Raw genomic sequence first — 13,792 nt, 5'->3', positions numbered from 1 at the left:
ATTGTGTTTTATGTAAAAAGTATATATGCTACTGTAATTATTCAAAGTTCCTAAAGTACTTACCTGCAATACCTTTCAAATGAGATATTACATGTAGATTTTGAACCTGTGGTTCTTAAAATAAACTAAGAAAATATATTTTTCTATAACAAAACCTATTGTCTGGATTTGTCTGAGTGTGTGTTCCTCATTTATTGCCTGTGTGTATGTACAACAAATGCTCAACACTACTCCTTTGATAAGCCTACTGCTCGACCACACTACCACAAAATAGAGCATTAGTATTATCTCTTTTTGCCACTATCTTTCCTCTAAGGGGAACCCTTGGACTCTGTGCATGCTATTCCTTACTTTGAAATAGCACATACAGAGCCAAGTTCCTACAGGAAGTTTCAAATCTTATTCATTTGTGCAACACTTCTTGGTATTGTTTCACTTCTACATACAAAATGTGCACTTCTGATATAGTGGGGTGTAGAGCAAATTAAATGTAATTTTTTTCATAGCTTACGGCTCCGTGAAATGATGAGGCGATCCCTGCGAGCTGCTGGTTTGGGAAGACATGAAACTGGAGCTTCCTCTAACGATCACCAAGATCCAGTCTCACCCCCAATTGCTCCTCCAAGTTGGGTTCCTGATCCTCCAGCTATGGATCCTGGTATGACTTTCTTTTTTAAAATAGGAATGAATTGAAAATTACGCTATGTTTTTTCAAATGCTTTTAGTTTAATAGTATAGTTAATGCTCCATGTTAATTAACTGTGTACTCATCCAGTGAAAGGGCATAGTTACTGGTTTTACCAATTTCTTTACTCGTGGATTGGTAACATTAATGTAAATTTTTTATTTCTTTTAAATTGAAGTGAATACTGTGTTTATTTCTTATTTCCAATATTTGAAAATATGCTTGGCACATAGTGTTCTCAATAAATATGAACATTTTAAATGTTGTAAAGTAGGATATGCTGGCCAGGGGATAAGTTGCTGATCTCCAAACACAATATCTGGGATTTTACACAATGGAAAATGGAATTACATGAAAACACTATTAACCTTTGCCTCAATAAATTGTGTAATCCGTACATGTCAACAGCGATACAGAGTGCTGTCTAGTGCTGTCCTAGTTAAATTTTCACAAATCACTCCCCATTGCATCATGATTTCTTTAATTTAATATATACATACAACACTTTGCATCAGAGAGGCTAACATTACAACAGAAATGTTTAGGTTTTCTGTAAAGTGCTTACTGGCTTAGGGACGCCATACCCTTCTTGTAACCCGTTACATAAATCAAAATTCTTTATTCTAATTCCAAATTCCTCATCGGTATAATAGAGCAGTGTTAATCAGAATCCTCTAAGTCAACTTGAATGCTTCTAAAGATGAAAAAACAGTAACTATCAAGTCACCAAGGATCAGTGTCCGTGTCCACCATGGATGGAATTAAGCATTAGATTAGATGCACTTAAAAAAAAATAGTTAAAGAAATGAAATCAGTAATTGATGTACATTAAGCAGGGGTGTGGAATTTATTAAAATATCTACTTGTCCAGGGGACAGGTTGCTTCTCAAATCTACTTGTCCTGTAAAAAGATCTACTTGTCCCTTTGGTGCCATGTAGTGTGGCGAGAAATTATGGCAGCAATTAATAGCCTCTCTGATTATGCCAGGGCTACTACTATAGTAGGGCTTGAATACTTGGAGTTTCAATCCCTACTGTAGCAATTTCCTTATTTTGCCACCTTTCTGCAGATCTGCATACTGGGGCTGGAGGAAGCAGTAAGCAATAGGTCCAGGGCAGGAATGCCTTTGAGTCTGCAAACCTGCATGTTTTAAAGATTTTTACCAGCTTCTCTCTAATATTTTCCCATAATAAGAAAGGTTGGACATTTACTCCTGACAATGGCAGAATTAGAACTTCTTCCAGGGTTGGGAAGAAAGTGGCTGGAGGGAAAATGAACTTGCAAATGCTCAATAGATTTTCACATGAGCAAATCTACACATCGTATTTACCCATGCTAAAATACAGTTCACAAATATTTTATAGGGGTACAACATATACCATGGTTGCACTTTTGTGACTTTCTTTAAGAATTTGGGGCCACAAGTAGGTAGGTTCAGATTTGTGACCTGCAAATTGCGAGTCGCAAATCCGAATGTAGGATGGTGTCCTTGACACCATCTGTGATTCGCAAGGGCTTCGCAAATGCCCACATCATGAATAATCATGAGGTGGGTCGCAATTTGCGACCCCCTCGCGAATGGTGGCCTGCTGGAGACAGCAGACCACCATGTCTGTGACTGCTTTTCAATAAAGCAGTTTTTTTTTGTTTTTTTTTTGTAATGCAGCCCGTTTTCCTTAAAGGAAAACGAGATGCATAACAAAAGCGAAAAATGAAACGTTTTTGTTTCATTTTTTCAGAGCAGGCAGTGGTCCGCAGGACCACTGCCTGCTCTGAAAAAATGTTTACAGTGACATTCATAATGGGGGGGAAGGGGTCCCATGGGGATCCCTTCCCTTTTGCGAAAGTGTTAGCACCCATTTGAAATGGGTGCAAACTGCGATTGGTTTGCGCTCGCGTTTGCGGTCACAAAACAATCCTACATTGCACTGCGAGTTGCAATTAGGAAGGGAACACCCCTTACTAATTGCGAGTCGCAAACCTGTTTTGTGATTCGGTAACCAGGTTACTGAATCGCAAAACTGGGTTTGTGCATCACAATGTGCTTTTTGCACGTTGCAAACAGCGAAAGTCGCTGTTTGCGACATGCAAAAAGCTACCTACATGTGGGTCTTTGTCCCTAATTAGGTCTGGTGTTAACAAAGACATTTTGTTTTTATTAAACTTCTATTTCTCGCTCTTTCGGCTGGCTGGCTTTACTGTGAGTGATCGCATTCTGCTCTTCCACAAGGAGCATATTGCCACACAAAGTAGTTTTGTTCAGTGTCAGGAACTACAGTGGCAATCAGTGACGTAACGAAACTGGAGGGTGCCCCTTTGCAAAGAACATGGAGGAGCCCCCTCTCCAGACTCACTCAGGGCAGGTGCTGAAGGGGCCCCCTGGAGGGCGGCTGCGGGGCCTTTGTTATGCCGCTGGCGGCAACGTGTGCTTTAAGAGTTCAAAAACTTTTTGGGGGGGTTTTGCCAATGTTTGTTACAATGTTGAGGGCCTGGTAGCTCCCACAACAATAAAGTGTTACAAAAGCCATGTCAAAACAAGACACGCATTGATGAAACTAAAAGACTTATAAAAATATGTCAGATCAGTTGGCTTTGTCAGTGTTTATTTTCATGCTTCCCATAATCGTGTTGAAAATGGTTACACTGATTTTCCATTAGAAATATTTTTGGGAAATACTAGCATGCATCAACACATTTTACTAAATGACACTTCATTTGCATATAATCAGAGAGCATTCTGGGAGCATTATACTTAGCCTCTTAGCCTAAACTTTTCAAACATGTGTGTACACGGTTTTTTTTTTTGTACTGGAACCAACGTCAGTAGTGAAGTGTGACCTTAAAACATTTATTTGCAGCACGCACCCTAATAATGAAGGCTTCCAAATAATGAACCATAAATACAAGTTCGAACAGCATTATCTTTTGGAAACACATTACCTCAACTGCAGAGAGTTCCACTCTCTGTAAACAGGCAGCCAAAGGGTTTGTACTGCAGGGGGTTGGGCCTACTTGTCCCAAGGACAAAGTAAACATAAAAACTTGTTGCCCTTGACCCCAAACAAGATGTCCAGGGCGTCGGGCGATAGGAATTCCACATCCCTGATTAAGGTAGTTATTAAGCTCAAACGCACCTTGTTAATTTATGTGGGTAGAAAAAAGAACCATCCCAGGTGTTGCAAAATGGGCAGAAATGAAGGCACTACTAGGGAAATGTCAGTAGGAGTACCATGTATGGAAAATCATTGTACTTCTGATTGGTGTGTGAGCTTCACAAACATTGAAGTTGTGATATGTAGTCCAAAGGCCCAAAAGATTGGTGGTGACTTTCCAGGCACTTATTCGGCCGTTGTTAGAACAGAAATCTTCTTTATGGCTTTTTAAAGATGTACCTGTCTGCTCCTTTTTTGGTTAGCTGTTTTTTCTCTATTGAACATGAGTCTGTTAGCCCTCAATAGATGTACTCACCCTTTCAGTAAGTGATGTTTGGCATTAGATCTTGGCTCTCATATAAGGGAAGTGCACCTATAATGTATTCCCATTTGTCGTGAAGGTTGTCTACTGCTCACTTGTGAGCCATTAGTTGACTGGTGATTGTAACAACAGCGTTACTGGTTCATTTGCTACAAACCTTTTACCATCTCAACTCGGGAGAAGCCTCTTATTGGTACTCCCTGTTCATCTACTACCTTTTAAACGGAGTACCTTTCATTTGTGTGTCTGGTTCATAGTATGTAATGAACAGTGGATGACATGGAGATATTGTATTCATGGGCTGTTAGAGATAGTTTCTTTTCTTTGACCTTGGTACACAAGATAGCCTGCTCTTTTGCAGTATTCCTTTCTTGAAACAGGAGCGAACTGTTGGACCTTTCGAGTGGTGTAAATGTTCTCTTCCATTTTTCAGCATAGATTTCCCATGCTCAGTGAAAGTCCCACTCCTTTGTTTTTCTTGTATTGCTGCCTGTTGACTAGCAACAGTGGGTTTTTGCTACTCTTCGGCCAAAGCAGTTCGTGGCCTTGACCTGCAAAAACAAGGTAAAGAGTCCAGATGTGGTTCTCCCTGCTTCAGAGAGACCTTTGAAATTTAAACAAAGTTCCACTTTGGTTGACACTGACTTCCTTTTTTGCGTCCAAATTGGATAGTCATTCTCTCAGGCAATTAACTTGAACGTCATCTGGATTTTGAGGGTGGGCAGAAGTTTTCCAATGCCTAACCCTTTGCTGGTGGTTGCAGTCCCTTATAGGTTTGGCTGAAGTGAATATGGACTAACCTACGAGTAGAGGAGGTGACCCATGCTACATTTTAGATCTACTTAAGGCCAGCTGACTGCTAAATGTAAATGAAGGATGTCTTCAAGGGAGGTTTCTCAGCAGTAAGATGACTTGGGTATAGGCAGACCAGCACATTGCATTACCTTCCTTGTGGAGCTGCAGAGACCTGATTGCTTAATTTTTGGTGAACCTTCACTGTCATGACCTATTGTGTATCTCATTCTTAACATGAGCAGGGCAGGGAGGCCTTTCATTCTCATCACTTCTGTTGGGGGGAGGGGGTGGAATATCATTGCTGGGCTTGTAGATCTTGACTCTGTAACAATTTGAGTCAAACGTCTGGCCGTAGAGAGATCAGAGTTGTGGGTACACTCCAGTGCTAAAAGTTGTTTCCATTTTGCGGCGATGAAGGTTTGGGACCTAGACAGTACACTAACCGATGTGTATCCCCACCACTGAAAATTCCTGACATCTGCTGGCCTTCAGGTTCAAACCTGTAATATTTGGTACTCACCCTCTACAGAAATGCCTCAGTTCCAAAGACCAGAAAACAGTTTGGGTCCTTAATTGGTCCCTGCCTACATTGTGTCCAATTTAGAGAAAAATGAGGCATACCCCGTAACCCTAGAACCTTGGTAGCTAAATAAGCATTTAAACAATGGTCCTACAGGGGGAGTAAAACCCTTGTCTTCTTGGTAAACAATGTTTAAACAATCTTCAAACATGTGCAAATTTTGTCAACAATTCATATTTTATTATATCTTTACTAAAAAACTGTCATTCTTGATTTTGATTTCAATCCTTATGGTGCTCCTATAGTGATGGCACAGTGAAAGTGAATTTAGTGAAAAACGTTTGTGCAAATGTGCTCTGCAATATATACAAGGAGCCTTTTAATCTTGTTTTAATCTTGTTATATTTGCTGTGCATTCAGAGACCGAGGTGAAATGTCAGATTCCGTCTTCCAAGTGAGCTTTTCTTTCTCTGACTTCAAAGTGAGCGTATTTGTGTTGAAATCATGCTGGCTCCTGGTAGTGTGCTCGACAACGGCTGTACAGTGTTATTTTTTTCTAGGACACAAAATGTAAATGCCTGTTAATGAGCTGTGCAGATATTTCAGAATATATCGGAATTAAAGCACAAGTGAAGCATAATTTTGGCAATTCCGAACAGTGGTGGAAACAAATATGTTAATAGGATCAAAACTAATCAATACACTAGTTAATGACATTTCCACACATTGTTGTGCACTGTATTTTATCAATATAAATGTATGTTTGTGCAAATGCAATGGTCATTTCAGTTAATGAAATTTTACCTGTAATAGCAGTTACCACACCATGCATACTCCAATTTGCCCCCACTTAACTGTACTTTCCACCACTGTACACAACGGCACTCTACTCCAGTCAGCACTGCATCACTGCTCTCTACTCTTCACCACTCTACTCCACTCTGCAGCTCTCTATTCTACACCACTCCAGCCTTTGCCAATGCACTCTACCCCGTGCTGCTCTACAGCACTTCTCTCTACACTACTCCAGTCTAGGCTACTCTGTGCCGCTACCACTTTGCCATTACACTCTACGCCAATGCACTCTACTCTGCATGCTAGTGCACTGTATTCCAAGCCACTCTAATCTACTCTGTACCACTGCACTCAGCACCACTCTACTCTATGCCACTGCACTCCACGCCACTTGAGTCTGCTCTTAACCTTTCGGGTGCCTCGTCCTACACCCAGGAACTAGCGCTAAAAGGCAGGGATGGAAGGGGATTGCTTGCAATCCGGCTTTTGAAACGCCAACTAGACAACAGGGTTTTTTTTTTTTGTTGAAACTGGCATAAGAGAGCGACCCCTTGGGCAAGGGGCGCTCCCAATGGGGGGCATTTTTTTTTAAAGGCCTTTTCTGCCCCCCCCCCACGGGGGCAGATCGGCCTATAATTAGGCCGATCTGCCCCCAGGGGGGGCAGAAACCTCTAGGCACCATGGATACATTTTTTTTCTAATGTTTTTTTAGGTGGGGAGCGACCCCTTAGGCTAGGGTTGCTCCCCTTGGGGGCAAATTATATTTAGGCCATTTCTGCCCCCCTTGGGGGCAGATTGGCCTATTTTGAGGAGGCCAATCTGCCCCCAAGGAGGGGCAGAAACCACTAGACACCAGGGAGTTTTTTACGTGAATTTCACGCAAGGGGAGCGACCCCTTAGGCAAGGGTCGCTCCCCTGGGGGTGGTTGTGGGAAATTATTTTAGGCCATTTCTGCCCCCCTGGGGGGGTAGATCAGCCTATTTTGATTAGGCCGATCTGCCCCCAAGAGGGGCAGAAACCACTAGGCACCGGGGAATTTTTTGTTTTTTTTTGTTTTACAGATGGGGAGCGACCCCTTGGGCTCTGTATGCACTATTTCAAAGTAAGGAATAGTATGCACAGAGTCCAAGGGTTCCCCTTAGAGGTAAGATAGTGGCAAGAAGAGATAATACTAATGCTCTATTTTGTGGCAGTGTGGTCGAGCAGTAGGCTTATCAAAGGAGTAGTGTTAAGCATTTGTTGTACACACGCAGGCAATAAATGAGGAACACACACTGAGACAATTCCAGGCCAATAGGTTTTTGTATAGAAAAATATATTTTCTTAGTTTATTTTAAGAACCACAGGTTCAAGATTTACATGTAATACTTCAAATGAAAGGTATTGCAGGAAGGTACTTTAGGAACTTTGAATAATCACAATAGCATATATACTTTTCAAATAAATCACATATAGCTATTTTAAAACTAGACAGTGCAATTTTCACAGTTCCTAGGGAGAGTAAGAGTTTGTTAGTTCTTGCAGGTAAGTAAACCACCTACGGGGTTCAAGTTGGGGTCCAAGGTAGCCCACCATTGGGGGTTCAGAGCAACCCCAAAGTTACCACACCAGCAGCTCACGGCCGGTCAGGTGCAGAGGTCAAAGTGATGCCCAAAACGCATAGGCTTCAATGGAGAAGGGGGTGCCCCGGTTCCTGTCTTCCAGCAGGTAAGTACCCGCGTCTTCGGAGGGCAGACCAGGGGGGATTTGTAGGGCACCAGGGGACACACAAGTTAGCACAGAAAGTACACCCTCAGCAGCACGGGGGCGGCTGGGTGCAGTGTGCAAACACTTGTCGGGTTTCCAATGGAAATCAATGGGAGACCAAGGGGTCTCTTCAGCGATGCAGGCAAGGGGGGGGGGGGGGGGGGGGGGGGGGGTCCTCAGGGTAGCCACCACCTGGGCAAGGGAGAGGGCCTCCTGGGGGTCACTCCTGCACTGGAGTTCCGATCTTTAAGGTCCTGGGGGCTGCGGGTGCAGAGTCTTTACCAGGCGTCGGATCTGGGAGTCAGGCAGTCGCGGTCAGGAGGAGCCTCGGGATTCCCTCTGCAGGTGTCGCTGTGGGGGCTCAGGGGGGGGGCAACTCTGGTTACTCACAGTCTCGGAGTCGCCGGGGAGTCCTCCCTGCAGTGTTTCTCCACAAGTCGAGCCGGGGGCGTCGGGTGCAGAGTAGCAAGTCTCACGCTTCCGGCGGGAAACGCAGTTGTCTTGAAGTTGCTTCTTTGGAAGCAAAGTTGCAGTCCTGGGTGAACAGAGCCGCTGTCCTCGGGAGTTTCTTGGTCCTTTTAGAGCAGGGCAGTCCTCTGAGGATTCAGGGGTCACTGGTCCTGGGGAGAGCGTCGCTGGAGCAGTTTCTTCAGAAGGGGGGAGACAGGCCGGTAGAGCTGGGGCCAAAGCAGTTGGTGTCTCCGTCTTCTCTGCAGGGTTTTTCAGCTTAGCAGTCCTCTTCTTCTAAGGGCTGCAGCATATCTTATGCCACCCTGGGGACCCCTCACTCAGCACAGACACACTGCTTTGCCAGCTTGTGTGTGCTGGTGAGGACAAAACGAGTAAGTCGACATGGCACTCCCCTCAGGGTGCCATGCCAACCTCACACTGCCTATGCAGTATAGATAAGTCACCCCTCTAGCAGGCCTTACAGCCCTAAGGCAGGGTGCACTATACCATAGGTGAGGTCTTGTCTGACTGATCTCCATTATTTTGCTCCGAGATCTCTTGTATACCTCCATTCCTCACCTCTGGTGCATGGCTGTTCTTGCTCTCTCACTAAGCTGTTTGCCATTGGTCTGGATCCTTGTCTTGTGCCCATTGTTAGCCCCATGCCATAGTTCTTTCCATGTCTACGTCCTGCTTCTCTTGCTATGTATCCAAGCCCTCAATAATTTCTAGCTAACTCTACCTCCCTTTCCTCACCTATGTTCCATCTTTAACCCCTGATGCAGCACTCCACCATCCCTCCATTTACCAGTTTTTCTGTCAGCCACGCTTCACATCTCTCCCTTATCTTCCCCACACCCAACTATGCCATCCTCTATTTAAGTTGCCTTTAATTTGTTACCCAATTCCATTACTTCTGTACTTCTAAGTCTTTCTACCTACAGACTTGTGAGAAGGTTTTCTTGCGCGAAAATGAGCTCAGTGCACATCTGCACATCACTATTCATGATGTGCTGTGTACAGTCAGGGTTCCTTACGTCTGCACCCATGCCATCAGTGTACCCCAACATTTTCACTCTCCAGTCCCCAGCGGAGAAGGTGAAGAGTGTTTTTGAAAGTAAACATTTGTGGATTTTTTCATCAGTCCCATTTGCTCTTTTAATAGATTAGTCCTGCCAGCCACCTTTGTTTAACCTGGAATTCCTACTATTCTAAAGTGTACTTTAATGAAATGCAAGTCTTCTGAGTACCAGATCTTGAAAGCCGACCTTTACATATTAGACGCAGCATATGGGCTCAGCTCTCACTGTGCATATGTGATCTTTGTTTGATTGCTTTACAAATATATGAAGCCAGAATCAATTTTATCAATAGACAAAAGTTAGCAGCTTCTGTCCAGAGTGGAGTGCCATGACATTCTTACAAAGAAGCAAAAGACAGACTTCTACTGTGACCCAGGATTTGAGTGGGGTTGACAAGTTTGAATTGGTGTGGGGGGATTGGAGTGGGATGGATTGGATAGCAATGGTGTGAGTTGAATTGGGATGGGAATGGGAATGTTTCTTAAGTGTAAATTTCGAAAGTATGCTTTAACACATGATTGTGCAGTACACCCCAGTCTACTTCACTCCTCCCAAATGCACTGATGTGGGGTGGATTGTGTGGGAGTAGGGGTGGATTGGAGTGGGTTGGGGAGGCTTAGAATGGATTTTTTTGTAGTGGATTGGAGTGAACTGGAAGTGAGTAGAGTAGGGTGGATTGGGGTGAGGGGTGGGGTGGATTGGGGTGGATTGGAGAGGGCTGGGCTGGATAGGAGTAGAGTGAATTGGGATGGAGTAGGTTGAATTGGGATGAGGTGTACTGGTTTGGAGAGGGGCGGTTTGTTTTGCGCTGGAGTGGGGCGGTGTAAGGAAATGCCTCCTTGGCATGGTTACCCGCTAACCTTTTGCCTTTGCTGATGCTAAGATTTGATTTGAAAGTGTGCTGGGACCCTGCTAACCAGGCCCCAGCTCCAGTGTTCTTTCCCTAAACTGTACCTTTGTCTCCACAATTGGCACAACCCTGGCACTCAGGTAAGTCCCTTGTAACTGGTACCGCTGGTACCAAGGTTTCTGATGCCAGGGAAGGTCTCTAAGGGCTGCAGCATGTTTTATGCCACATTAGGGACCCCTCACTCACCCATGGACCCTGCTTCACAGCTTTTGTGTCCTGGTGGGGAGAAAATGACTAAGTCGACATGGCACTCCCCTCAGAGTGCCCATGCCAACCCCATACTGCCTTTGGCATAGGTAAGTCACCCCTCTAGAAGGCCTTACAGCCCTAAGGCAGGGTGCACTATACCACAGATGAGGGCATATGCGCATGAGCACTATGACCCTACAGTGTCTAAGCAAAACCTTAGTTTTATGGAACTCCATAGTTCCATAATGACTACACTGAAAGCTGGGAAGTTTGGTATCAAACTTCTCAGCACAATAAATGCACACTGCCAGTGTGCAATTTATTGTAAAATAAACCCAGAGGACATCTTAGAGATGCCCCCTGAAAACATACCCGACTTCTAGTGTAGGCTGACTAGTTCCTGCCAGCCTGCCACACACCAGACATGTTGCTGGCCACATAGGGAGAGTGCCTTTTTCACTCTGTGGCCAGGAACAAATCTTGTACTGGGTGGAGGTGCTTCTCACCTCCCCTGCAGGAACTGTAACACCTGGCGGTGAGCCTCAAAGGCTCACCCCTTTTGTTACAGCGCCCCAGGGCATCCCAGCTAGTGGAGATGCCCGCCCCTCTGGCCACTGCCCCCACTTTTGGTGGCAAGGCTGGAGGAGATGATGAGAAAAACAAGGAGTCGTCCCCCACCAGCCAGGACAGCCCCTAAGGTGTCCTGAGCTGAGGTGACCCCTGCCTTGAGAAATCCTCCATCTTGAGTTTGGAGGATTCCCCCAATAGGATTAGGGATGTTCCCCCCTCCTCACCGGGAGGAGGCACAAAGAGGTTGTAGCCACCCTCAAGGACAGTAGCCATTGGCTACTGCCCTTCCAGACCTAAACACACCCCTAAATTCAGTATTTAAGTGCTCCCCAGATCCCAGGAAAGGAGATTCCTGCAACCTGATGAAAGAAGGGCTGCTGACCTACAGGCCTGCAGAGAAGGAGGAAGACAACTGATTTGGCCCCAGCCCTACTGGCCTGTCTCCAACTTCGAAAACCTGCTCCAGCGACGCATCCGACAGGGACCAGTGACCTCTGAAGCCTCAGAGGACTGCCCTGACCCCCAGGACCAAGAAACTCCTGTGAGCAGCGGCCCTGACTTCCCACTCTGCACCCAACGCCCCTGGCTCGACCTGCAGAAAACAAAGGACTCCCCGGTGACTGCTAGCCCATGCAATAACCAGAGACTCTCCCCCCACCCCCCCACCCCCCCTTTAGCCCCCACAACGACGCCTGCAGAGAGAATCCAGAGGCTCCCCCTGACCGCGACTGCCTGTAACAGGAGACCCGACACCTGGAACCAACACTGCACCGCAGCCCCCAGGACCTGAAGGAACCGAACTCCAGTGCAGGAGCGACCCTCTGTCTAGCCCAGGTGGTGGCTACCCCGAGGAGTCCCCCTGTGCCTGCCTGCATCGTTGAAGTGACCACCGGGTCCCTCCATTGTTTTCAATCTAAAACCCAACGCCTGTTTGCACACTGCACCCCGGCTGCCCCTGTGCCGCTGAGGGTGTACTTTCTGTGCCTTCTTGTGTGTAAGCCCCCCCCCGGTGCTCTACAAAACCCCCCTGGTCTGCCCCCTGAGGACGCAAGTACTTACCTGCTGGCAGAATGGAACCGGAGCACCCCTGTTCCCCATTGACGCCTATGTGTTTTGGGCACCTCTTTGACCTCTGCACCTGACCGGTGCTGAGCTGCTGATGTGGTAACTTTGGGGTTGCCTTGAGCCCCCAATGGTGGGCTGCCTGTGCCCCAAACGTAATACTTGTAAGTGTTTTACTTATCTCCAAAACTAACCTTTACTTACCTCCCCCAGGAACTGTTGATTTATGCACGAAGTGACCACGTTGAAAATAGCTTATTGCCATTTTTAGAAAGACTGTATGTGATATTGCTTTCATTCAAACTTCCTAAAGTACCTTACATTTAAAGTATTAACTGTAAATCTTGAACCTGTGGTTCTTAAAATAAACTAAGAAAATATATTTTTTAATATAAAAACCTATTGGCATGGGGTAAGTCTTTGAGTGTGTGTTCCTCATGTATTGCCTGTGTGTGTACAACAAATGCTTAACACTACCCTCTGATAAGCCTACTGCTTGACCACACTACCACAAAATAGAGCATTAGAATTATCTACTTTTGCCACTATCTTTACTCTAAGGGGAACACTTTGACACTGTGCACACTATTTCTTACTTTGAAATAGTATATACAGAGGAACTTTCTACATTGGTGGATCAGCGGTGGGGTACAAGACTTTGCATTTCCTGGACCACTCAGCCAATACCTGATCACACGACTAAATTCCAAAAATTGTCATTAGAAACTTATTTTTGAAATTTGAGCAATTTTACTAAATTTTTAAAAGTCCTGCTAGGGCCTTGTGTTAGTCCCTGTTAGCATTTCTTTTAGAGTTTAAAAGTTTTGTAAAAGTTTGGTTTTAAGTTCTAGAGATAGTTAAGATTCTTAAAAGTATCCCAACTTTTAGAAAAATAATGTCTACTACAGAAGAGATGGTGGTGGAGCTCAACCTTACCCCTTGCCTGCATCTTAGGATGTCAGAGTTAAGGACTCTCTGTAAAATCAAAAAGATAGAAACTGGATCAAACCCTACCAAAGTATAGCTTCAGGAGCTTTTGGCAGAGTTTGCTAGAGACAACCCCTCTGAAGACAACCTTACAGAGAGGGAAGCTAGTGACCAGGAGGAGAATTTCCCCCCTCCTGTCCCAGTTAGGGAGCCCAGGGTTTCTCAAACCCTGACTCCACAAGTAATAGTCAGAGATGCTGCTTCTCCCACAGGGGAGTCCAACAGCTCTGGAAGCATTGAGGGCAGCCTCAATGAAGATTACCTCCTGTTAGCCAGGATGGCCAAAAGATTGGCTGTGGAGAGACGGCTCCTAGCAATATAAAGAGAAAGACAAGAGATGGGCTTAGCTCCCATCAATGATGGCAGCAACTTAAATAGGGTCAGAGAGAATACTGACATGCTAAAACTCCCCAAAGGGATTGTAACAAAATATGAAGATAGTGATGATATCACCAAGTGGTTCACAGCTTTTGAGAGGGCTTGTGCAACCAGAAAAGTAAACAAATCTCACTGTGGTGCTCTCCTT

The 13,792-nt window shown here is 45.2% G+C and overlaps 1 protein-coding gene across 8 annotated transcripts in view; it reads left to right on the top strand.

The window, feature by feature from the left end:
- Window positions 1–13,792, top strand: part of UBR5 (ubiquitin protein ligase E3 component n-recognin 5) — a 1,605,594-nt gene that overhangs the window by 638,209 nt on the left and 953,593 nt on the right. For all 8 annotated transcript variants that reach the window (XM_069220579.1, XM_069220580.1, XM_069220578.1 and 5 more), the window contains one exon: window positions 507–658. In XM_069220579.1, the coding sequence (XP_069076680.1) occupies window positions 507–658 (152 nt within the window). The remainder of the gene's footprint in view (window positions 1–506; window positions 659–13,792) is intronic.

Source organism: Pleurodeles waltl, chromosome 2_2 (assembly GCF_031143425.1).
Source record: "Pleurodeles waltl isolate 20211129_DDA chromosome 2_2, aPleWal1.hap1.20221129, whole genome shotgun sequence".
NCBI lineage: Eukaryota > Metazoa > Chordata > Amphibia > Caudata > Salamandridae > Pleurodeles > Pleurodeles waltl.
The sequence above is the reverse complement of the archived record's forward strand: the minus strand, read 5'-3'. Positions and strand labels throughout refer to the sequence as shown.